Source organism: Diadema antillarum, unplaced genomic scaffold (assembly GCF_040938485.1).
Source record: "Diadema antillarum isolate AM-2024a unplaced genomic scaffold, OU_Dant_1.0 seq00000663_RagTag, whole genome shotgun sequence".
NCBI lineage: Eukaryota > Metazoa > Echinodermata > Echinoidea > Diadematoida > Diadematidae > Diadema > Diadema antillarum.
In genome coordinates this window covers 867,936-893,062 of record NW_027271575.1, presented here as the reverse complement: position 1 = coordinate 893,062, position 25,127 = coordinate 867,936, and the positions used below count along the sequence as shown (strand labels likewise).

The window sequence follows — 25,127 nt, the reverse complement described above, 5'->3', positions numbered from 1 at the left end:
TATCAGAACTAAAAGTGACAGAGGTAAAGATGTCAGAGGTAAAAATATCAGAGTTAAAATGTCAAAGGTAAAAAAGTCAGAGGTAAAAATGTCAGAAGTAATGACAGAGATTATGTCTAAAATTGTCCTGTTTCATTGCTGTTTTGATGCTGCAAATTAAAGGGGATTTTTTTTTTTGTATTGCTTAGCATCGTTTTTTAGAACAAGAACATTACTTATTTTTGTTGATAGCTCTTCGGATATTTGAGAAGAACCGCCCTCCCTACTCCAACGTCCCTCGCCCCCATGATCGCAAGCAGAGCTTGATAACGTTAGAGCAAAAAAAGATAATAATAAATAAATAAATAAATACATACAGTGTATGCATCACTTATAAACATATATTAGAGCGCAAGGTAAATGTAATATACTTGAAAAGTTTATATTTTCATCAACGATAACAAAGAAATGGCCTCATTTTATCAAAATAAAAATAAAAATAAAAATAAAAAAGACGGGAATGATGAGATGATACTAATCATGCATGGTGATGATGATGATGATGAGAATTATGCACGTTACGTCATTGCTATGGTGAGAGGATTAGTCGGCGACTGGTCGCCGACTAATGATAATCTGATCTGCAGATAGTTTCCAGAGACTGAAAAGGGTTTCTTGAAGTCGACGGTCAGTATGTTGATAGTGTTCAACAACCGGTTGCTCGAGTATCTTTCTTGGCTTAATTCATGCTTTCGCAGATAAGATTTCCAGTCATTTCAGTAGTCGGCGATTATAGTCGGCGACCGGTTTTCGCTTATGTGTGACCATACATCTAGTTGTATTTGGATAACACTTTTTATGATAGCTATTGAATAATAAGATTCATCGGATGATTGTAATGATTCAGGAAGGATGGTCCACACGTCAGGAATTATATAGAAGAATGATGGATAACACATTATGCATTTAATATACATGTAATATCATAATTTATGATTCACTTTGTGCTTCCGCGTATCAAATGCCTTCCATAAATCCCTAAAAAAATTCTAGCATGTGTTATTTGTTAGTGATATGAATCGTCTCTGTCTAATAGTTGGACTAGTGCCAGATCAGGACAATTATTTTTTTTTCTGGAACCGCTTTATTTAAAAGTATAGTAGGGGTTTGCAAAAAGTGATCGGGTCTATTATACATTATTTGTAGTATTTTGAAATGCTAGGTAAGATAGATATAGGTCGATAGTTGCTAATTCCATGGGGATCACCTCTTTGAGTACAGGGGTGACTTCTGCAACTTTGCCACGCTTTATGACACGTACAATAAAACCTTTCCGAGTGTTTTCTCGCGCATGTACTTTTTTCGTTTTAATTCCAATAATAACGTACATCATTTAGGTCACGGTTTATGCACTCTTATCTCATAATAACCCAATGGATAATATGTTTCGGATATACCAGAAAGACGCCAGGTGAGGCGATACGCATTGTACCTGTTTTTGTACACGGACGTCCTGGTCGAGAAGGAATGCAGTTTTCATTCTGGACAATTTTTGCACATGCTCCATTTGCAATAGTCCATTAAAACGCAGAGGGTATCCGCGAGAACAAAAATGCAGGAAAGTGTAGGTGAGACCAGGGAGAAAAGAGGCATTTTTGCATCATCATGGAAGATTCCTTGTAACTTTTAAAATAGTTTGTCAAGCTCGGTCATGATCATAATTATGAACTACAGATTCTGAAGTTTATAGCAGAGTAGTTAGTGATACCACTACATATATTAGACATCTTCGTATAATTAATGATTTGTTAAACCCTTAATTTAGGGGGAAATGGGACACCCCGGGGAGAAATGTGACATCAAGCCGGGAGAAATAGGACAATCTTGGGAGAAATAGGACAATCTTGGGAGAAATGGGACAACCATGCACAAAAGTATAGACTGGTGATAAAACAAACACCTTTTAATTAAGATATAAGACAAAAAGTGAATAATTTGTGAACAGAAGGCTTATTTATAAGAGACGTATTGGGATTAAATAATAAATTGTTGAAGATGCCTAAATGTTATCTATGACCAAAAAAAAAAATGGTATGGAAATGGTAGGTTTGTCTGTAAATTGATATTTGGGACAAAAATTGGGCCAACTCCGAGTACTTTAAGCAGGAAAAAAAAAATCTTAAGTGCGCAATATAAGGATTTTCTAAGGTTTTCTATTTCACAGCAATAAAATTTGTATTACACAAGTAGGATTTAAACATGTGCCTCGGGGAGGTAACACTCTCTTATTAGATTTCTCCCAGTGGTCACAGAAAAGAAAAATCCCTGCCAATTTTTCATACCTGCATGTCTGTTATCAAGCAATATCATAATATTATTTTCAGAAGTTTGCACACTTGTTAAGTTACCAAATAACATAGTACACGACCTACCAGATCTATGTAGTAAGTTTGATATTTTACTCACAAGAAAGTAAGAAACAATGAAAAAGTAACAAAAAGGGGATATAAAAACAATAGTTTTTTTTTTCAACTTACCTGTAGAGCTATATAGTGGTTGATATGTCTGTTTTAAGATGTACCGAGGCTCATCTTTTTACTGATATAATTGCATTGTTGATTGGCCGAGCATTTTTCAAGTTACAAGAGTGTCCCATATTTCTCCCCGTGTCCCATTTCTCCCCGGTATCCCCTATCCTATTTCAGGAGAAGGCACGGAAAGACACGTGTTGCGAGAAAGGTGTCAGAAACATGAAGGGAAAAATCTGTGTCACTTTTATCTCGTCCTCTTACATTTCTACGTCTAACATTTTACCAATGACATTTTTATCTCTGGCATTTTGACCACTGACAACTTTACCTTTGACATTTTTACCTCTGACATTTTTACTTGTGACATTTTGATTTTTTACTTCTGACATTTTTACTTCTGACATATTTTCCTCTGTCATTTTTACTTCTGACATTTTTACCTCTGACATTTTTACCTCTGACATTTGTATTTCTGATATTTTTATCACTGACATTTGTATTTCTGACATTTTTACCTCTGACATTTTTACCTCTGACATTTTTACTTCTGACACTTTTACCTGGCGCCACAGAGGGACAGAGTGTTTCACCTCTTACTACAGGGGACAGGATGATTACACACAAAACTGTTCAGTTTAGACTAATCGAAACAGGGTTCTTTGGATCTGGGGTCAGACGCACTACCGACTACATCCCTAAAAGAAGTTTATTCACCTTCGGAAATTGCGAATTTTATTTCACTTTTGGGTTTAATCAACCCTTAAATAACAAAGTGGAACCGCTGTTTAATTGGGTCCCCCATCTCCATCCCCCTAATTATCTTACACTCAAATGTTTAACTTCTTTAATTCTCGTTAAAAGTACAATGTTCCCTGCTTCTGGTAATCTCACTTTCCTATATTCACATTGTACATCGATGATGCTGTAATGATTCTGCAAGTCAATAAAAAAATATGTTTCTATAGTTAAAATAAACAAAGACCAATGATTGAGGTACAGGACTCAGTAATGACTTCTCATTGCAGCGAACGACACTCTCCTTGAAGTAACAATCATATTATCAGCATACACACTTATGCCTACCTATACAAGTTTACATAAGATAGCCTCATTGCAGGCGTTGTAAGATGGATCGGGAAAGGGGGAGGATAAAATGCAGTTTGCCTTCATTTTTTAAAATGATATTTTTTTTAATTCAAAGTACAAGAAAAAAAATGAATTGTCTTTGTATAATCTAACATGCGCCACCAAGCTTGTTTCGTATGTCACGCAGCGAAACCAAAATTATGGCACATCGTATAACTTGACTATAATTGGACACAATCAAACATGCCAAACATAGCAGCTGAATCTTAAAATCCTTTTATGATGGTGTGAATAGGTTGTCATTGAGGTATCCGAGGTTTGTTATCAACACGTTTCATTCACTAAGACAACATGACGCCTTACACGCACCTGAGTAAATATTCAGAAAGTTCATCATAATGAGGTCGATATCTCGCTGAACTTATATGTGACCGTTTAATATTGACTGACATAATTATGTCTGACCTCCATGGCTTCGGAAAGTACATTGACGCCTGCAAGAGTTGTTATGCGGTCATGCTTTTGTTGTTGTTGCTTCCATAGCAACATTTGTGATGAAGTTTACTATCAAAGTTCGTTTGCCTGACAGGTGTCAGATGTCAAATGCATATTGTCACAATTGATGACCTAATACGATATTCATCCAATCAAAAATAAGTGAACGATTTTATTTTAATAACATTATTCACAATTTGCAGATGAAACGGAAACCAACACTTATGGCTTTAAAATAGTATACTAAAATGTGATTTACGGGTAAAAACAACCGATGTAAACTTTTAATCAGGATAATCAGTGTTGAGTATTGTTAAATATACAAAATGTGAACAAAAGTTTGATTTAAAATTGCCTCTCGATTATTAATAGCCGTCTACAGTTATGGTTAAGTGAGAAAAATAATAATATCTCCTGATAGTGCATGCTTCATTGCAAACTTTTTCCATTTTATGTTTTTTTAAACAACCGACCTACCAATATGGATCACCTGTGATATCTTGAATATGTGGTTTTTTCTTTTTTTAATCACTGCTCCCATTGGTAAACAGAGCCTTTCAATGCACCTATTATTCTTATATTCATAATCACACATTTGGGTCATGAAGTCTGATGGAATTTATGAAAATTTAAATTTGTAATGTAAATGTCAAATGCCTTATACAATTATAAAAAAAATCATCTAAAGATGATTGATCTAATATTTGGTTTAATTTAAACAGATTTGATATGGGAAAAAAAAATTCTCTTGAACTAAAAACTCCGTAAATACTGTGTCTCAAAAGCCTACCCTCCAGAAGATTCTGTGAACAGCTGGACTTATTTATGCTTCTAGAAAATCAAAACATAATCTATATAAACCATGTTGAATCACTGTAGCATAATAGATAAATTTCATGACATATACATGATTGTTCAAGGGAAAAAAAACACAAACACCAAATGAGTGAAGTTAACGGGCGTCACTGGTGTCGCTTCAAACAAAAAATGCCCAACCCTTGGATCGGTGTATAATATGAAGTGTATTATTATAATACCAATTTTAAAGAGGTAAATGAAACTCAACTGATTGCTGTTGGAAGATCAATTTCTTGACAACATACATTCCAGAAAACGTGTCATTAAATATGTTGCTAATATCCGTAGATATCTCCAAATAAAACAGATAAAAACCTTACCTCATTTTTAAATTATACATCTGTATAATTGAACAGGATCTGTTTGAGAACATTTAGCCGCGCTCCGATCGATGATTTCTTTTATTGTTTGATGGTTTGTTCAATGGTCAATACTGATCTTCCCAATATATTTCGGCGGACGGCCGGCAGATTAACGATCCGGTTAGCATGGCGGAATCTATTAATAATTATTTCGCAAGTCTTGGTCCACATCTTGCCAGTAAAATCCCGAAATCCCCAACTGAATATCATAGATACTTAGGTAATAGGAATCCTCAATCAATATTTTTTTGAACCTATTGTTGAAGAAGAAATTGTTGATATCGTCAAGAATCTAAACGATAAAAAAAAGTTCAGGATATGATGGAATTACAAATTTTCTTTTAAAAAATGTTTTGAATCAAATCATTTCTCCTTTAACATACATTTTTAATCAATCTCTAGTTAATGGTAAAGTCCCCAATAAAATGAAAGTTGCAAAAGTTGTCCCTATCTTTAAGAAGGGACAGAAAGATTTGGTGAATAATTACCGACCAATTTCTCTATTGACTTCGATCTCTAAAATCCTTGAAAGGTTAGTTTACACGCGATTATTGAAATTTCTTACAAATCATAATATTTTATCAGATTCTCAGTTTGGTTTCAGAAAACATTATAATACAACCCATGCTTTACTCACTTTTATAGACAAGGTAGCTCATGCTATAGATAATTTTGAGCATACAATTGGAGTTTTTCTTGATTTCTCTAAAGCTTTTGATACGATAGATCACGAAATTTTATTTTCTAAACTGTATCATTATGGAATTCGCGGGCCACCTCTCGAATGGTTTAAGAGTTACTTGATAGAAAGCAATTTGTTAACATTAACGGCTATGATTCGCAGTTAAAACTTATCTCATGTGGAGTCCCACAGGGCTTCCTCTTGGGCCCACTTTTATTTATTTTATACATACATGACCTTCAAAAATCATCGCCAATTGTATCATTTATTTGTTTTGCTGATGACACAAGTTTGTTTTGTTCTCATCGAGACCCTAATACATTAATTGATATGATGAATATTGAGCTTAGGTCTGTGCAATCCTGGATTTATGCCAACAAATTATCCCTGAATATAGAAAAAACTTATTATATGGTATTCAGTAATTCTTTGAATGTTGTCCCACATGAGATCAAAATAAATGATATATGTTTAACGCAGGTCAATAACGCAAAGTTTTTAGGGCTTTGGATTGACCGAGAATTATCCTGGAAAACTCATATTAATTTTGTAAGTAAAATTTTGTCCAGAAATATTGGAATTTTAAACAAGCTTAAACATTTGTTCCCTGTTTATATTTTGCAGAGTATATATTCTTCTTTAATATCTCCACACTTTAATTATGGAATTTTGGCGTGGGGAAACGCAATCAATTTACTATTAGATTCCCTTCAAAAGCGTGCAATAAGAATTATAAACCACGCCGGATATTTTGCTCATACCAACTGTTTTTTTCATCAAAACAGAATTCTGAAAATTCCAGACCTATTTTATTATAATCTTGGAATTTTCATGTATAAACTAACAACTAATGAATTACCATCCGTTTTTATTCACATGTTCAAAAGAAATCGCTCTATTCATTGCTACCCCACTCGTCAGAGTGACGCTTATCACCTTCCCCGTACTCGCACTATTTTTGCAAAGAAAACAATTATGTTTACTGGACCCAGATACTGGAATGACCTCCCTCAAGATATTACTTCTTCCTTATCCTTATTCACCTTCAAACGCAAACTAAAACGGCTATTACTTAGTGGATACACACTACCCGGCTCTTAGCAACATTCTTTTTTTAATACCCCCAGTCTTTTGTCTTTGTCTGCAGCTCCAAGTTATTTGACGATACCGTTATAGCACTTTGTGTGTGTGTGTGTGTGTGTGTGTAAACACGGCGAAATATGTACAGCCTCGTTTAAGCGATACTAAAGTATTCATGTGGTTCGATAGTTCGTTTTAAATACTGATTTTGCACTGGTACAATTTAAGTTGGTCGAGATAAACATGTCCGTTCTCCGTATAATTTCACGCCTATAAATTCGGGAACCTACAGTTTTTACAAGCGTCATTGCTTTTATGTAGGCCCCATCATATTTCTGACATTGATTTGTGATATCCTCAGATGATAATGACCATTTGTGACCCTGCACCTCAAAACAAACAAAAATTCGCCAGACATGAATTTTTAGTTAAGACCATATTCTGAAAGAGCAGACTTTAAGCTTTAAAATGATGTATAACTCAAATCAAATGGACTCTCCTGACCTCTCTAAATATTGGAAAGAAAGCACAAACTCAGGAAAAGTGTGAACTGAAAAAAGAGGCTCTGAAGTACAGTGTCTATTCAAGCGCTTAATCTTTACCAAACCGTGCTGGCTGTGCGATGAATGGGACAAAAAACAGGAAGTAAAAACCACAGAGTAACAACAATGAAGGGATTATCAGATTAAACTGAAATTAAGCATGCCTCATTAACACATTCTGTCCATAATTAATGCCACCTTTCAAAGCAGTATAGCACTATCCTTTCAAATGTTATTAGAGGTGAAAGTGAAGAGTGTATACAAGGTTTTTCAGAAATGATAAAGGGATTCTAAAGACACACCTAATCACACTGATCTATCAAAAATGTTTTTTTTTTTAATCATTTCATTTCATTTATTTTCCACATCCTGATAAAAAGCATTTACAAAAAATACAGGAATGATACATACACAGTAGGACATTGCAACAATACAAGAAAAATAAGTCCAACTTACAAGGATTTTACAACAGACAAACACAACATAAAAGCAGCTATTTCAATTTGTGGGGGATCAACATAGACCGTTGGTCTTTCTATGGCTGATCCCTGACCAAAAATGTTCGAAATAAACTGCTAAAAAAAACACACTTTCCTGCCCGTTTTATGATACCAATTTTTAGCATAATGTAAAAGAAGATCCGCTCTTTCAGAAAATATGAAAAAGTCAAGTTCGGCTAAATTGACCCATTTCACTTATTTTCAGTCCTCACGCAAAATCAGTGTGGGCGACTTTATGTTCGTTTAGAGGTGCACGGTGACATATAATATCAAGTTGTGTGTAATGTTTGTTTGTCTTCTTTTTTTTTCAAACATAAGATATGGTTGTATATATTTTGTACTTTTGTTTTATTGTCAATCATTTTGTAATCCCATCTCTGAGAAAGTGGAAATATGAAATAAACTTGAAACTTGAAACACACACACACACAAACTTTTGAAAACACGGCGCCGGCCATGCGTGTCAGCTTCCAGTACGGTTAGTCTGTAGTTTTCAAAACCATCATACAGCAGATAATCTTCTTTTTCTTTTTTTCAGGCACAGTGTGTGAATTTCCTGCGCAACTTAACGAGCATTTTTTTCCCACAAAAAGAACACCAGAAAAAAAAAGCTGATTGATAATCGACGAAATGTAGCACAACCACAGTTTTAAGTCAAGCGTCAGCTGTTTTTTGGCGGTTTACAGGACGGACGGGGGGGGGGGGGGGGGACAAAATCTCGACGGGGGCACGTATGAGCGGGGCTACTACGGTATAGGGATTTTTTGTAAAAACAGAGTACAAAAGTCGCATCTATAGAGCATTTAAAAGCAAATTTCTAGGAAATTACACATAGTGGAAAAAATTAGCGCGAAGGACTATCATTATAACATACGGGGTACATCATACTATACTTATGTGACGGTATGAGATCCTCGGCGAGGAAGCGAAGCGACCGAGCAGGGAGGGGGTGTTGGATGGGGGATACCCCTCTCCCATGGTGTGAGATTAACCTCGGTGAGGGAGCGAAGCGACCGAACAGGAGGAGGGTGTGGCAGGGGGATCCTAACGGTAGGGACTTTTTGTAAAAACAAAAACAAAACAAAATAATAACAACAACAAAACAGAGTACAAAAGTGCGTTTATATAGTGCATTTAAGATCAAATTTCTAGGAAATTAAACATAGTGAAGTAGTGCGAAGGAATATGATCATAACATACAGGGGGTATTATACATTTTATGTAACGGTGAGAGATCCTCGGCGAGGGAGCGAAGCGACTCAGCTGAGAGAGGGTGTGTGGGGGGGGGGGTAGTAGGGACTTTTGGTAAAAACAGAGTACAAAAGTCGCGCTTATAGAGCATTTAAAAGCAAATTTCCAGGAAATTAAACATATTGAAAAAATGAAGAGTTTGTTCGCAAAAACCGATAAAAATATTTGCCAAATGGAGATATTTGCGATTAAAAGTCAAGAAAAACAAAAAGAATAATAAGAAAATTTGTGCTTCTTTTGGCCATAACTTCAAAAATGTACCTTCATAATATTATTTAGTGACCAATATATCATTTAAAAGGTATCATTTTTTACTTTATGACAAAGACCGTACTTCAAAATCTTCAAAAATGGACTTATCGGTTTTTGCAAACAAACTCTTCAAATTGTGCTGCGGACTATGATTAGAACATACGGGGATACATTTGTTGTGACGGCGTGAGACCCTCGGGGATCAAAGGAAGCGAAGCGACCGAACAGGGAGAGGGGGGATCCCCCTCCTACGGTATGGACTTTTTGTGCAAAAAAACAGAGTACGAAAGTCGCGTTTAAATTTCTAGGCAATTAAACATAGTGAAAAAAAATGTAGTGCGAAGGACTATCCATGATTATAACATACAGAGGGTACATTTTTATTGTTCATTTTGTCCTTTAAATAATATTGATTATTACGGGGGACACTTTGGGGGGAGGGCCCCGGGGCTAAAACTCGTTTTGCCCAAAAAATTGGTATGGGGGGGGGGAGGGGAGTGCCACCCCTCCCCCTCCCCCCCACCCCCCCCCCCCCCCCCACACCCCCCACTTTTGACGCCCTTGAGGGCGGATCCAGGAATTCCGTAAAGGCCGGGGGACGCCTCCCCGATCTTTTTCGTTTTATTTCTTTTGTTTCAACAAAATGTAAAAGGGGGGGGGGGCGTCCGGTCCAGGCCTCCCTTGATGTTCCCTCGGAAATTTCGAGGCCAGGAGCAAATCAAGATAGGAAACGTAGATGGCAGCAGACGACAAGCGTCGAAAAAATATTCAACATCTGGAAACATGGCGAATTTTGATGTCCCATCATGGTAAGTCTTCGTAATGGTTGTATCCATTCAAGGAAGTATGTTGTAGTTGTGATATTGGCGGAGCAGTAGTAATTGACATCATGAAAATGTGGCCGAAAATGTGCAGTCACCCTCAAGAATGTTGTTGGTTATGCCGAGGAAAAAAGCCCTTGAAGTAGCACAGTGCGTCTGATCTCGCTTGCAGACTCTACAGACAGTGTGTAAATAACTAGCAGTATGCTGCACAGTGCTCGGCACAGCATGAAAACCATGCAGTAGACTGTACCGGTGGGACCCGCGGTTTTACAGTACACGCAGCGCTTTATCCTCCCTGTAAACGGCCGCGGCAGCGGCGGCGCCGACAAGGACGAGCCCCATGGCCCCATATGCCTAGCCCAGCAACCGTAGCTGGCCAGCAGGGGAGAGTATGAGTAGGCCTACTCTCGTCGTACTGGTAGTGGTACAGTACCGGTACCAGCAATCGGCTGAACTTTCTTCTTCGTATGTACCATGTTGGTATGTATAGCGAGGTACCCGCACCTCGTCAGGGGCCCGAATACCGTCACCCCGCTTAAAATTGTTTTAAGCGCACTAAACAAAAATTTAAGCCCGGGACTGTGTTCAGTATGCTTGAAACTTGGCAGGGCAAAGCAAATTTTTGGTGAAAACCGAACAGTTTTTCGCGAAAATCGGAAATTTTAATCAGAATAGGACCCTACGTATTATAAGTATCACCACTGTCCCCGCACGCATCTTTTACGTGTATGTCTATGGGAGCATCACGGTCACCCGCACACGTCTTTTACGTGCTTTGTCTATGGGAGCGCGGGTGACGAGTTGCGGGCCCCTTCCTTCGCGCACAGCTATTTCGCATCGTTCGCGTTTGACGACGATAGCTGCAAATTTTCGATATCGATCAGTGAGCTTGTGATTCCATTGGAATTTTCAGCATTTTTCCTGTATGTGAGTTGAATTTCAAAGAATTTCAGTGGCGAAATGTGATTCAAATACGCGCAAACATTAACTATGACGAGGTGCGGGTCACCCAAGTATACTGTCCAACACCCCTTTTAGTAGGGGCCAACCGGACAGGGAGGGGGTGCGCTGGTGTTAAATTGCGCGGAGAGAGAAGTGTAGGGTGTAGTTGCTTTGCTCCTGGATGTATTGCAGGGTTGCTGCTTTAAAAGAGTCCTTCCTTGTTTGTGATGTCTGTTGATGGGAGTGAGTTCCAGTCTATGATTGTTCTTGGAATAAACGAGTAAGGGAGTATTTATATATAACAGTTTTTGTTCGTGGCGATTGGGATGAAGCTTGTAGTGATAGTGGAGACTCTAGGCATAGTGTTACAGTAGTGGAGGTCTAAGCTAAGATCATTAGCATGTAAGAAGAGCCACGTCACGATTATTACTAAGATCCAGAACTACTTTAGGCCTAGAATTCTACTTAACAAGTTAGAGATACTTGGCCCTTGGGTGACCCGCACCTCGTCATAGTTAATGTTTATGCATATTTTAAATCACATTTCGTCACTGAAATTCTATGAATTCCTACTCACATAGATCTACAGGAAAACTGCTGAAGATTCCAATAGAACATGTAGAATCTCAGACTCAAGTTCACTGATTGATAATGGAAATTTGCAGCTATCGTCGTCAAACGGGAACGATGCGGAATAGTTGTGCGCTAAGGAAGGGGCCCGCAACTCGTCACCTGCAATCCCATAATGGACAAAGCACGTAAAAGATGTGTGCGGGTGACCCTGAGGCTCCCATAGACATGTACACGTATAAGAATATCGATGCGTGCAGGTGACCGTAATGATACTTCCAACAGGTATTCCTACTATAAATTTCAGATTTTCGCGAAAAACTCTTCGGTTTTCTCCACAACTTGCTTGGTTGTGGTAGACAGAAAGATCTGTCTGTCCAGAGGACTCTTTTATATTTTGCCATTAACGCTGTCCTCCATAGACAGGGGATCCGTGAAGCCAGACGCAGTCTCCGCGGAACATTCCCCGACGGACAGATACAGACCGATCTTTCGGTCAATGGTTGTGGTAGTTCTGCCAAGTTTCAAGCGTGCTGAACACAATCCCAGTCATAGATAATTGTCCAGTGTGCTCGTAACAATTTTTAACAGGGTGACGGTATGCGGGCCCCTGGCGAGGTGTGGGCTCCTCACTACACTAGGCGATCTAGAGCTCTCAAACGCACCATTGTGATTGTCACACAAACTGGGTATAGAAAGTAGTGGGGTAACAATTAAGACTCGTAAGAGAGAGAGGGTCAGAGTCGGCAAAGAACAGCACAGTGTTGATACTGTATTGGAAAATACAGTAGATTGTAACGTTAGAACCTATGTCATGGGGATGTTTAATATCACAACACAAGGTAAAGGAAAACCTCCGTAGTAAAAGTCATGAAATCCAGTAATTCACATAGTACTCAGTACTGCAGTCGTAGATCTACAGTGTACATGTCCATGTGGGAGTTTGACAATATGAAAAAGAAGACTTGCAATATCTCATAGTGATGGTTTGAGCAGATTTGCGGGAAGTTAATTCAGTCAAACTGAGATCCCAGTTGTCACAACAGTCTATCTTCCCTTTTACCTTGTTTGTAACTCATTTCCACTCACTTTCATTGTACTATTTCTTTTATTTCAATCATGTAAACCCTACTATATATTTCTTTCAATACTCATTCTGTGCCACTCTGTCATTGTGTGTCACTAGGGCTGGAAAGGCTCCAGCAGGTCTGCACTTGGATGTCATGAAGGAGAACAAAATGATTGAGGTGAGCAAAATCTCCATCAGTCTGACTTTTCCTAACTTTTTAGTCTCTAATCACTTTTGAGCCAGGTTGGCCCATGCAACATACGGATTGGTGTAGCAAGAATGTCAAATGTACTTTGAGATTCAGGTTCTTCATCTTCTGGTTGATATTGCTTGTACAAAATTATATTAAAAAGAAGTGAGGAATGGATTGTCATGCGAGATGGAGTCTAGTCTAGTCATCAGAGAAAAACGCAGGAACCAATCAAAGGACCTTTGCTGAAGACTTGGCTGAATTTCTTTATCGTAAAAACTTGTGCCCTGGACTTACCGCCTGTTGCTAAAAGTGTTTGGTGATGAATATCCCAGCCAGTCCGCACAGCTCTTATTTGAAGAATCTCATGCATGCTAAAGACACTTTGCACCAATGGCTTATAAGCAAAATGCTGCTATTCCATTGGTTGAAATGACTGGCTAAATCATGCAGGATTTGAGTTATACATGTACATTGTAAATGCCAGGGAGTGGTGTGTCAATTTAAGCTTTACCCTGGTTAATGAATGAGAGTTTTAAAGGGATATTCCAGACGATTTTCATAATTTCACATTATGTAGTACATAAATCGACAACTCCATGTATAGATTTGTGGAATTTATTGTGGTTCTTGAGCAGAGAAACAATACTTTGAAAAATCTTTAAGAAATTACACTGAACAAGGATGATGACATAGGAGGTTCACATATTTCATAAATGTAGCAGTGTAATTCCAGTGAATACCGCTTGCTTGCAAGTTCACCTGTGTATAATCTATGCATGCCTTCTTCTTTTGTTCTGCTTCCTTGAGCCCCAACTCATGCACTCTTATGGTGACTCTGCCATGTCATCATCCTTGTTCATTGCAATTTGTTCTAAATTTTGAAAATATTCTTATTCTTCATCCCAATTATCACAAATTCTGAAACTCTGTCCTCAACTAATTTATAGTTGATCAAATGTTAAAATCTAAAAATCATCCAGAGGTCTCCTTTGAAGGGGATGGCTAGTAACTGATCAGTGGGAATGCTGGGGGATGATTGTTCAAATCCTTGTTGGATTCATTGAAGAGTACATGTGTGAAAATTATTTGCTTCAGAATGGTCTCGTATTCAAGTAATGTGCACTCTAATGTTTCCAGGTGGCCGTTAATGATCGCCCTGTCACTGTACAGGCATGCTAACCTGGAAACATTGATCGCAATTGTGCCAGAGCAATAGAAATAGGAAATATGTGACCCGCTACAACAAAAGGATGCGAAAGTCGGGGGAGGGTAATTTTCTGAAAATGGCATGACATTATTCCTTTACTCTTCTACTTTAATTTCTATATAGCACAACCCATAAAAGTACTCGGTTGCAGAAATATCGATGATGTTATAAGTGCATGTCAAGTGCTTGAGGAAATCAGAGTTTCGAGAAAAACGCCTTCAAAGTTTTCCTTCCGACGCTATCATGATCAAGGGGAGGCGAGACAGTTTTCACCGCTTGATAATACAAGGCATGCTCCTAGCGACCTCCGCGATGTTCATTCAAGCTTAGCGTAGGCGGTCTACGCACGACCAGTCACTAAGCAGAATGCCACGCACTGACCAATAAGATCACTCCCTCGTTGCTAGGGTGGGAGTCTACAATTGTAGGTGCAGCTCTGAATCCAAATCTTCGGACATGTTTCTGTTACGTTTAAAGTCAGAAATTCATGGCGCAAAAAACGCTGATTTCTTGCCTTTGCTTTAATCATTTAGCTGTGAAATTTTGGCAGATAATAGACAAAACATTAGACTACGAAATTATGCAAAAAACACAAAACCGATTGTTTTGACTGATTTTAATGATATGACTTCAAACTCAATTTTTTTCGTCTCAACCGTCAGCAACTTTAGGATCCTTTTGTTGTAGTGGGTCAATATGACTTGAAAGAAGGGCCTATATGGGACGAATAAAATGGCTGGCAACATCTTCTTTCACCATCCCAAATAGCCCTAACAGTACACTGTACACTATGCTTGTCAAATAATTATTTGTTAAGTTTAGCAATGAGCAGTTGACCGCATGTGTAGTAAGACTCAGAGATAGCTGTTCTTTCCATGCATTCTTTGAAATCTAGAGAAAGAAAAAATTGTGACGTTACACTGCTGTATTTTCATTCAATTTCAGAAAATGATGGTTGATGAAAAGAAGTGCTACTTCTTTGGCCGCAACTCAATAGTCTGTGACTTTATCCTCGACCATGCCTCATGCTCACGTGTGCATGCCGCCCTCTTGTGGCACAAACATCTCAACAGGTCTTTCATCGTTGACCTTGGTAGCAGTAAGTATGTTGGCTGCATGAAACACTGGTACACGTTTCCACTTGTGTCTTAAAAACAGGTTCCATGAATATATTAGGGCCAGCATGCTGATCTTAAACCAGCAGTGGGCAGCATACGTGTTGAAGAATAACAGTGCCAGCAAACTTCTGTTGGCTTGTTTTACAGTATGAACATGATAGTAGCACTTGAAGCGTCAATTGATCAACACTAATGAGTACAGGACAGTAATTAGACCAAGGACTAAACAGTTGCAAGTGACTGACAAATTGCCCTTTATAAACCTAAATTTTAACACAATTCAATCAGTGTTACGTACTTGTACTAGCCGTGATGAAGCACTGAGTAATAATTGTCTCTTCATGTCAGTTATGGGCAATTCATTATTCAATAGCCATAAAAGCAAAGTCTCAACATGGGAATTATTAATTTGAATCGCGACTTAACAGGTTTCTTTTTATGTAGTATCATATAGAAGTCTCTCATTGTTTGGAGAGAGAGTATGATCACCTAATTAGGACGTTATCTTCTATGTATGTGTGCCGTTGCTAATCCACACACGGAACCTCCGTTTAATGTCTTTTCTGAGAGACAGTGTTTTTGCCTGTTTATACTAGAGGGGACGGAATACTTACACCCAACATTATTCAGTGAGACTTGGGGACTCAAACCTGGTGCTCTTGGATGTGAAGGTAGACGCGTTACCGACTGAGCCATATCCCCACCCTTGCCTCCAAAGTAGCTGGATTATATGTGACCCGCTACAACAAAATGATCCTAAAGTCGGGCGAGGTCGATTATTTGAAAATTGCATGACACAATTCCCTAATCTTTCTGCTTTAAATTGATATACAACACGTCTTATAAAAATAATCGGCTGCGGAGATATCGATGTTTAAAAGAGAGCATGTCAAGACTTGTGGGAAATCACTGTTTCGAGAAAAGCGCCCTAAAAGTTCTCCTTGCGACACAATCACAATCAAGAGACACGCAAGTCAGTATTCACCTCCGGACAATAGAAGTTAAGCCCTAGCAACCCCCGAAATGCTCATTCAAACACAGCGTCGGCGGTCTCCTCACCGACCAATCAGTGACCAGGATGTCAGGAGAAGCGGCTAGGCATAGCTCAACCCGCCCGCACGCACCAGTCGACTGGGCAGAGTGCGAGCTTCACGCTTCGGTTAGCGGCAAGCAGCAAACTGACCAATGAGAGCACTCTGGTCGTTGTTAGGGGCGGAGCCTATGTGTGGCGCTCAATCCAAATGTTCGAACCAGTTTCTGCTTCGTTGAAACGCCAAAAAAACATGGCCCAGAAAAACGCTATTTTTTGGTCTTTCCTTTCATCATTTTGCTTCAAAATTTCGACAGATGATAGAAGACATGTCAGACTCTAATAATATGTCAAATTCAGAAAATCGTAAGTTTTGACCAATTTTGATGCTCTAACTTCAAAGTCGATTTGCACGGCTTCGACCGTGCGCGACTTTAGGACCATTTTGTTGTAGCGGGTCACATATGCACACACCACAATGCATTGGTGGTGCCATATTGAAGTATAAGGTCTTTCTCTGGGTCTTGCTCTTTCCCTTTCAAGCACATGGGACCTTCCTAGGCTCTATCTGTCTGGAAGCCAACAAGCCCCAGCAGGTCCCAATTGACAGCATCATCCACTTTGGGGCCTCCACCCGCTCCTACATCCTGCGGGAGAAGCCACAGACCATCACCGTGGCGATGAAGTCAGCCGATGCGGAGGTGATGGACAAGACGGAGGAGGACATCTCCACTGGGCTGCTAGGACTGCCAGAGGAAGAGAATGAACTGGACGTAAGAGGACCCTTTTCTCAGTTTTCCTGATGCAGGCGACTCCTATATTACCATAAAACCATAAATTTTTTGTGTGCATAAAACTTTTGCTAGGAGCCAAAATTCATTAAAGTATAATGCACATGAAAGTGTTTGTCTGCACCATGCAAGGACTGCCAAAAGGCGATTCGTGCAAATCTCATGCAGCTGAAAAGGCTATCCGCTCCTTTGCAACAAATTTGTGCCGCAAATGTTTTTGAATTTACCGTGTAAGAAAGTCCTCAGAACCAGCTGTCTTCTTTTTTTTGTATTGATATCTTATTATAGTTGTACATTATAGTTTATAAGAATATCTAGATGAGAATTTTTGGACCTGAATTTTCACTTCATCCGAATGAGTATTTCAGTTAAACTGGGTTTGTTAAAATGGGAGTGCACTGTAGTAGGTGACCTGTGAGCAATCATAGTCATTGAGTGTGGAGTGGTAAATGGCATTGTAAGCCCGCAGACCAATTCATAGCACAATAACATGCAAATAAACATTCTTTGATTTTCTTATTTTACATGTAGTCTTGATCAAATCCCCTGCAGTTCTGTTTGTCTGATTTTATTTTACATTAATCGTAGCATGGAAAGGAGATGGATCTACCGTGCCAACATGCTTTTGTTCTAACCCTAAACCTTACCCTTTTGTTTAAAGTGAAAACATACAATGTATTTCTGGTATTCAAAGGTTTGAGAACACCTCTTGCATAATTTCATATTTGCTTGTGATATACCGAAAGAGTCTACCAAGAAACTTCCCTGGCTGAAGTGATTTGCTGCGGTGATGAGTTGTTTCGGAGTATTTTGAGATCAAAAATAAAAGTTGGTATACTGACTTTTATTCCAGAAGGATCCAGGTTAACTTCGTCTCAGGGACAACTCGGCCCTATTTCAGACAATTTATACACAGTTTGTTGTCGCCATATTCTACACATAGGCGCATGTTCATTTTGTAGGCGCGCCAAAGAGGTTGTTTGATGCGCGCGTTGTATCAACTCGGCCCATAACTGCGGTCAGCCAGAACGCGAAGTGCTCCCATATTACAACCCTGTACAATCCAGAGGAACAACTTTTTGGGGTAATATTTCGCATTTTCATCAACACCCAATGTTATTGTTATTACAGCGTTATTCCACACATTTCCTAGGCATATGTGTAGATTTTGGAGCGAAATTTGACAATTTTGCAGGAATACAGTGTACCAGAACTATGTTTTGCCATAAATCATAATGCTGTGCAATGTAGAATCATGTTTGAATGACAGATGTCATCGGTATTGTCTTTTGCGTTTCTGAAACCGCAACAGAATTTAACAGAGTTCAACACGGCTCACAACAAGCGCATCGGCGCAATTGGCTTCGAGGAGACTCAGAGTCAGGGGGAGATGCAGCGGGCCAAGAGGAAGAGGAAGCACTCGCATGTCTCGTTTGGAGAAGAAGACGAAGTCATCAATCCAGGTGAGATTCAGGGTTGGAACGTGCATGGAGGAGAGACTCTCACCCTAAGCTCCTCTTAAAGGACAAGTTCACCTTCTCATACGTTTGTACATGTGGATTGTTTGAAGGCAACACTATTAGTAGAACACATTAGTGAAAGTTAGGGGAAAATCCGACTATCCGTTAAAAAGTTATAAATTTTTAAAGTATCTGTGCAATCACTGCTGGAGGAGAAGACTACTACAGTGTATGATGTCACATGCGTACAACAATATAAAGAAAATAAAAAGAGAATTTTACAAAACTTGACTTTTTGAATAAAGCGCACATTTCTTCGACTTGTTGCTGACTTATGTTAGGGGTAATATTATTCCCCCCGACTTCTGAAAGACAGAAGTCAAGTGTTCTTTTATTATGTGAGAAAAGCGAGAATATCTCGTATTTTCTTTATACTTTCATTATATAGTTGTACTCATATGACATCACAAACTATAGTAGTCTTCTCATCCAGTCGTGACTGAGCAGAAACTTCAAAAATTCATAACTTTTGAACGGACTGTCCGATTTTCCTCAAACTCTCACTGATGTGTTCTACTAATATTGCTGCATTCACCCAACCCACATGTCTATGAAGGTGAACTTGTCCTTTAGACAGGAGATTTTCCCACATTGACCCCAACAAACAGGATACTCTTTATTGTGAGATCATGCACACAATACATTGATTATGTGCTGGTAGAGCACGTGACTAGCTTGAATAACGATGTCTCTTTTAGCCGTGTTCCAGACCCTAAAGTGGATACTGGAAGCTATAATGGTTCTAAGGTACTTTGGCATAGTGGATAAGGCTTACGACTTCATTTGGAGGACGGAGCTCGATTTCCACCCAGTGCTTTACATATTAGACAAGCTGTTTTTACCCACCGTGTCCCCCTCTACGCAGGTGTATGAATGGTACCTGGCAATACTTAGGCAATAATAATGGCAGGACCCTCTAGGAGAGCAGTGGCAACACTGAAGAGGCTATCCTGGATTTAAAAAAAAGAAGACATTATTAATATCATTATTACTATTATAGATTTATGCCTCCACTACAAAGTGTCACCGGAGGCATTATGTCTTTGGGTTGTCCGTCTGTCAGTCCGTCTTTCCGTCCGTAATCAATTTTGTGGGCAGTGTAACTAAAAAACTGTTTGAGGTATCCTAATGAAACTTGGCATGTATATGTATGAGTGGGCAAAGTTTTGCCTTTCAACTGTTGGGCACATATGACCAAGGTCAAAGGTCAATTTTTCACTATTTCCCCCATATCTATGCAGTGCCTAAAGGTATTTTCTTGAAACTTAGTTTTACATTAACTACCAAATAAAGATTCTTCAGAGAGCATTTCGGGTCATGAGTTTCAGGTCAAAGGTCAAGTGAAAATGTTATAATTTCACTTTTTTTTTTCTCCATATCTCACAAATGGTTCAAGGTATCTTCATGAAACTTAGTACATATGCACTTACTGACTGGCATTGATTATCTAGGGAATTTAGGGGTCATGGGGCAGGGGTCAAAGATCAAGGTCAACTCCTCAAAATTTCACTATTTCCCTCTTTTCTATGCAATGCTTGTAGGATTTTTCTTGAAACTTACTGTATGCATGTATTACCCATTGGAGATTCTCTTTGAAGTTTCTTGCCAGAAGGTCAAAGGTCAAGTGAAAGTGCTAAATTTCCCTTCTTCCTTAACCCTATTCTGACTGGGCTATTTGAGACCAAGTTTTTACTGGGGGGGGGGGGGTCAATTTGACCCCCCCCCCCCCTTCAGATCTCGGCCCCCAATCGCGCGATCGCTGCAAAATTTTGCCTAAACATAGAGTAGGATGTCAACTACAAGATTACATGGTCATACAAAAGAAAAATTTTGATTTTCTATTTTTAGTAAATTAATTATGAAAATTTACGCATGAAATCATATTTTCACCTATAACTCCATTAAAAAAGACTGAATGATAGCTAAATTTTTGTGTAAGAGTTCCTCAAGACACATTGAACAATTTTCTTGTAAAAAAAATAGCACAATCATAATCAGTTTCTTTTGTGTTTTATTGTTTTGTTAATTTCTTATGTATTTCATTGTTTTTTTACCTTTTGTTTTCCATTGTTTTTTGGCCAAAATTTGTTGCAGGCACTTTTTCAAGCTTATCTACATTAAAATTGATTAATTTCAATCGTTGAAAGTTGAAATAATCTAATTCATATCAATTCAACCAAAAAACACAATTTGCATTGGATTTGCACACGATATCATGAATTTGAGCCGTTTTTGGGTTGACATGCTTATGCAAAACATTACGTAACTTCAGAACGGTGTAACCGTACATCGCAAATTTGGTCTCAAAATATGCGGGAGACTTCAAAAAAAAAAGTCCTGAAACGACGCGGCTAAATCTTTGCGCGTTGCGGAATCGCGGCGCGAAATGTGGAGGGGGGAGGTCAAATTGACCTCCCCCCAGTTAGAATAGGGTTAATTTAAACTCATAAAAGGGTCAAAGTCAAGTAAATATCCTCAAATCCCCAAATACCTGCACTCTTTGTAGGCAATATAGCCATTCATCCAATTAAACCTAGTTGAAGGAAAGTGAACATTCAACACATTTGTGACATTTTAATATTTTACCAATTATGTGAAACTGTCATCACACATTGTCAAGACATTGTACTATAGACCTATTCAGAGAACCATGCATTATGCCAGAGGCATACCAGTCACCATAGCAACATTTCTAGTCTGGTACTATCTTAACCTTAATTCTAAACATACTCATACATGACAAAACACTAATGTTGGGCAGGAGCAGATGGAATATTTTAAGCTGGGAGAATGTGTCTTTAGTGGGAGGCAAACACTTAGAGTGGGAGAAATTCAAACTCGAGTGGGACAGCACGAGATTTTTAGAAAACGATCACAACGCAGGAGATCTCCCTCCAAAAGCATGAAGAGATGGAGTCTCTACTCGAGCATCAGAAAGCCCATAGGCATGTGGGTCGGCACAAGGAGCTGTTACATTCAGACCAAAAGAAAATTTGAAGAGGGTGTAGATAGAAATCTGTTTGTCAGCACTGGGTTGATCAAAAGGTCTGTCTGTGTGTCAGTCAGTCTGTTTGCAAAGATTTTGGTGTTGGCTTCTTTTGAATAACTCAAATTTAATTGGGCTTTTGTCATGGCTACAATATGCACCTTTATGTTTCCACATTTTAAAAGGTGACAGAAAATTTGGTACCACAGTACCTGTAAAGGAAAGCTATGTCTGAGAAATACGAAATGAAGGATAAAAAATGTTCAAACAATTCGAAAGATGATCATGGCATGTTTCCTCTCCTGTGCTGTTCACATAACGCAATGTTCATACTCTACTTGTTCTGTATCAATGCAATTTTAATTTTTGCATTTAGTGCAAAATAAATATCATTTATTATTCTTTTTGTTATTTCTATGTATTATTATCATATTATCAGTAGTAGTAGTAGTAGTTGTTGCTGTTGTAGTAGTATGAGTAGAAGTAGTCTTTTCATGTAGTAGTACAGTCAACCTTGCATAAGTCAAATCTATTTGGAATGAAGAAATAGCTCTGACTTTATAGAAAAACGTTGGCTTATGAGGGATTCAAATCAATAGAATATAAAGAAAAGAGAACTTGAAAAGACCTTGGACTTAGGCGATTATTCGACGTATGCGAGGTGGACATAAGTATGGCTGATACCAGTGCATATGTACATGTACAGCTGTAAGTGGCGATTAGTGCATTGTCGTGGTAACAGTGTATCAGATCAAAGAAGGGAAAAAAATCAGATCCCAACCTCGCATAGCAAGCAGTGACACGTGTTCGAGGATACTGTAAAACATGATATATTCGCGGCATGAATTTTTCACGAATTGGAGCCGATGGCCTTTTTTGCGGCGTGAAATTTTCGCGAACTGCCACTGGCATTCAATGCATATAGTGTAGACAAGAACTCTCGCGTGCATTTTAATTTCGCAAATCTTAGCGCTCGCGAAATTCGCGAATTAAAATGCACACGAAAATTCCTCATTTTACAGTTCCAATGTAATATGTTATGTTGACAAAATAAATAATGCTAATCCTCCACGACGCCAACTCCTACTGCCAAATGCGTCACTTGGCATTGAAGTTTATTTGTTTTTCTGTTGATTGCAATGGACTGCAATTACATTCAGTGTAGTGTTGACTATGCAAGTGTAATGTTCATAATCATCCTTGTTACTCCTGCAGAGGATGTGGACCCTTCTGTGGGGCGATTCAGGAATCTTGTGTCGGTTTCCGTAATACCAGTTAAGGTGAGCCCTCACAACAATGTTTGACCCTCGACACCAACCGCTGTAAGCTGTAGATTTATTCCCTCAACTCGTGTGTGGTTGTTTGAGCAGACTCATGAGAGTGAAGTAGGGTCATTTCATTGTTTTCAGAGGCATTCTCAATTGTCAATTCATGTTCATTGTAAGTAATGTCTAGCATATTTTCAGAGACGATGAAAACTTTTTGATAATGTGTTCGGATTTCTCAGGGTTCTATGTGTTGCAAAGAAATTCTTAATTGAAGTTGAAGTTGATGTTGAAGATGAAATTTATTATCTATCTATATTCAGCTGTTTACATAGCAAAAGACACATCATGAATATAAGATAAAAGGTATCAATATGTAGTTTATGAGTTTTTTTTATAGGTTAAACTGCACATTTCCAGTTTGTTTGCTATCTATCTATATATTTTTTTTTTGCAGCATATCATTGTGAGAAAATGAAAGAATAACTGCCCACAAAGTTTGTTTATCATAGCATTGACTAATTAAATACAATATGCTCCATTCAAGGAAATGATATTGTCTAATATTGCTCTCCAATTTGTTGGAAAGGGACCACCATGCAATAAATAAAGCAATAACTAGACATGAATGGTATTTTCCAACAGAAAAAGAAGACTGAGGACATGATATCTGCATCAGGGGACACCACCGTCAAGTCTCTTCAAGGGTTCAACTATGGTCCCAGCCTGTACGACAACCTGCCCTCCTCGGCCAATGACCCCAACTCGGGCTCGATGCCAACACCGACGTCGCCCACGGGCATGAACCCGTTCGGCGCCAGCAGCACGCTCGGACTCTTCAAGCCCCTCAATCTGGCACCGGATGTGGAGCCAGCCCGGCACATGCCCGCCATAAACATTGCCCCTGCCCCCGGCCCCGTGGCAGTGGGACCTGTGGGTCCCAAGAAGAAGAAATATGCCAAGGAGGCGTGGCCAGGGAAGAAACAAGCTCCGTCACTTTTGTTATAGCGTCGGCCTTTGCCCTTTCACAGTCTGCAGCCAGAGACAGTTTGTGCCTGGTTTGTGTGTACATAAAAACAAGTCGGACCATTTTGTACATAAGGGGCGTATTGTGACTGCCTACTTGTGACTGAACAATCAAAGAAGGCCGATTTTTTTTTTTTTTTTTTAAATGCACAGTTGTAGTGGATGGTAAGCCTCCATCTAATGATCCCCATTATTTTAACCTGTTCAGGACGGGTTGATTTCGCGCCAACAGGCATTTCCCATAGACACTTGCCCAAGTTTACTTGAGACAAGTCCTCAACAGGAAGGGATTGTAGTATTCGTTGAGCCTACCTACGCCAGGAATGACCCGCGATGGATGCAAAGTGTTCACACCAAAGTGTCCTGGATGGATCTTTTATCTGACAAAAGAAGGGGAAACTCAAACTCTGAAGGGCTTGTCTGCGTGCATAGTATACATACGACCTTGTCAACTACCACCCATCAGAAAGCAACATAATTATACGTATCAGTGTGTACAGATCAAACTCAGTCCATTATTATTCATGCTACTCCATGTCTGTAGAGGAAGCTGCTATCCAGGTAGCCAAACTTTGTTGCGGTAAGGGCGACGGTCCCTCTGAAATGTTTTTAACATGACGTGTCCTTCTGCAATACCTGAAATCTGCTCATAATGCTAGTTTTTGTTTTCTGTTAGTGCATTATTTTTTCATTGTAGAGCCAAGTGTCAGCAAAAAGAAAAAGAAACAGAAAAGATAAATGGTAAACTGAACATGAATGGTAGAATTTTTTTCCCCAAAATTAAGGCAAAATGTTTGGCAGATGAGAATAACTCCAAGCCTTCTCCTAGTGAGAATGCATGGGTCGCAATTTTCATGTTTTAACAGCTGCAGGTTCAGCCGAAAGTCTTAAGTGACCATGTATTTAATCCCATGTAGAGCAGTTAATTCTACATCTCAGAGACATAGAGAAATTAATGACAATTGTAA

General features: G+C 38.9%; 1 protein-coding gene across 1 annotated transcript; it reads left to right on the top strand.

Moving 5' to 3' along the window:
- Positions 1 to 10,401: 10,401 nt before the first annotated feature.
- Positions 10,402 to 24,214, top strand: LOC139736824 (nuclear inhibitor of protein phosphatase 1-like). Its single transcript, XM_071647485.1, has 7 exons — positions 10,402 to 10,427; positions 13,141 to 13,201; positions 15,369 to 15,522; positions 17,115 to 17,344; positions 18,675 to 18,825; positions 23,084 to 23,148; positions 23,779 to 24,214. The coding sequence occupies exons 1-7, from the start codon at positions 10,402 to 10,404 to the stop codon at positions 24,139 to 24,141; spliced, it is 1,050 nt and encodes a 349-aa protein (XP_071503586.1). The 3' UTR covers positions 24,142 to 24,214.
- The last annotated feature ends 913 nt before the right edge of the window (positions 24,215 to 25,127 follow it).

Excerpts from the sequence above, each read along its gene's own strand:
- LOC139736824 (XM_071647485.1), top strand. The coding sequence starts at position 10,402 with ATGGCGAATTTTGATGTCCCATCATG. Across the intron at positions 15,523-17,114 it reads CATCGTTGACCTTGGTAGCA|CACATGGGACCTTCCTAGGC; the intron begins GTAAGTATGTTG and ends TTCCCTTTCAAG. Across the intron at positions 17,345-18,674 it reads AGGAAGAGAATGAACTGGAC|AATTTAACAGAGTTCAACAC; the intron begins GTAAGAGGACCC and ends AAACCGCAACAG.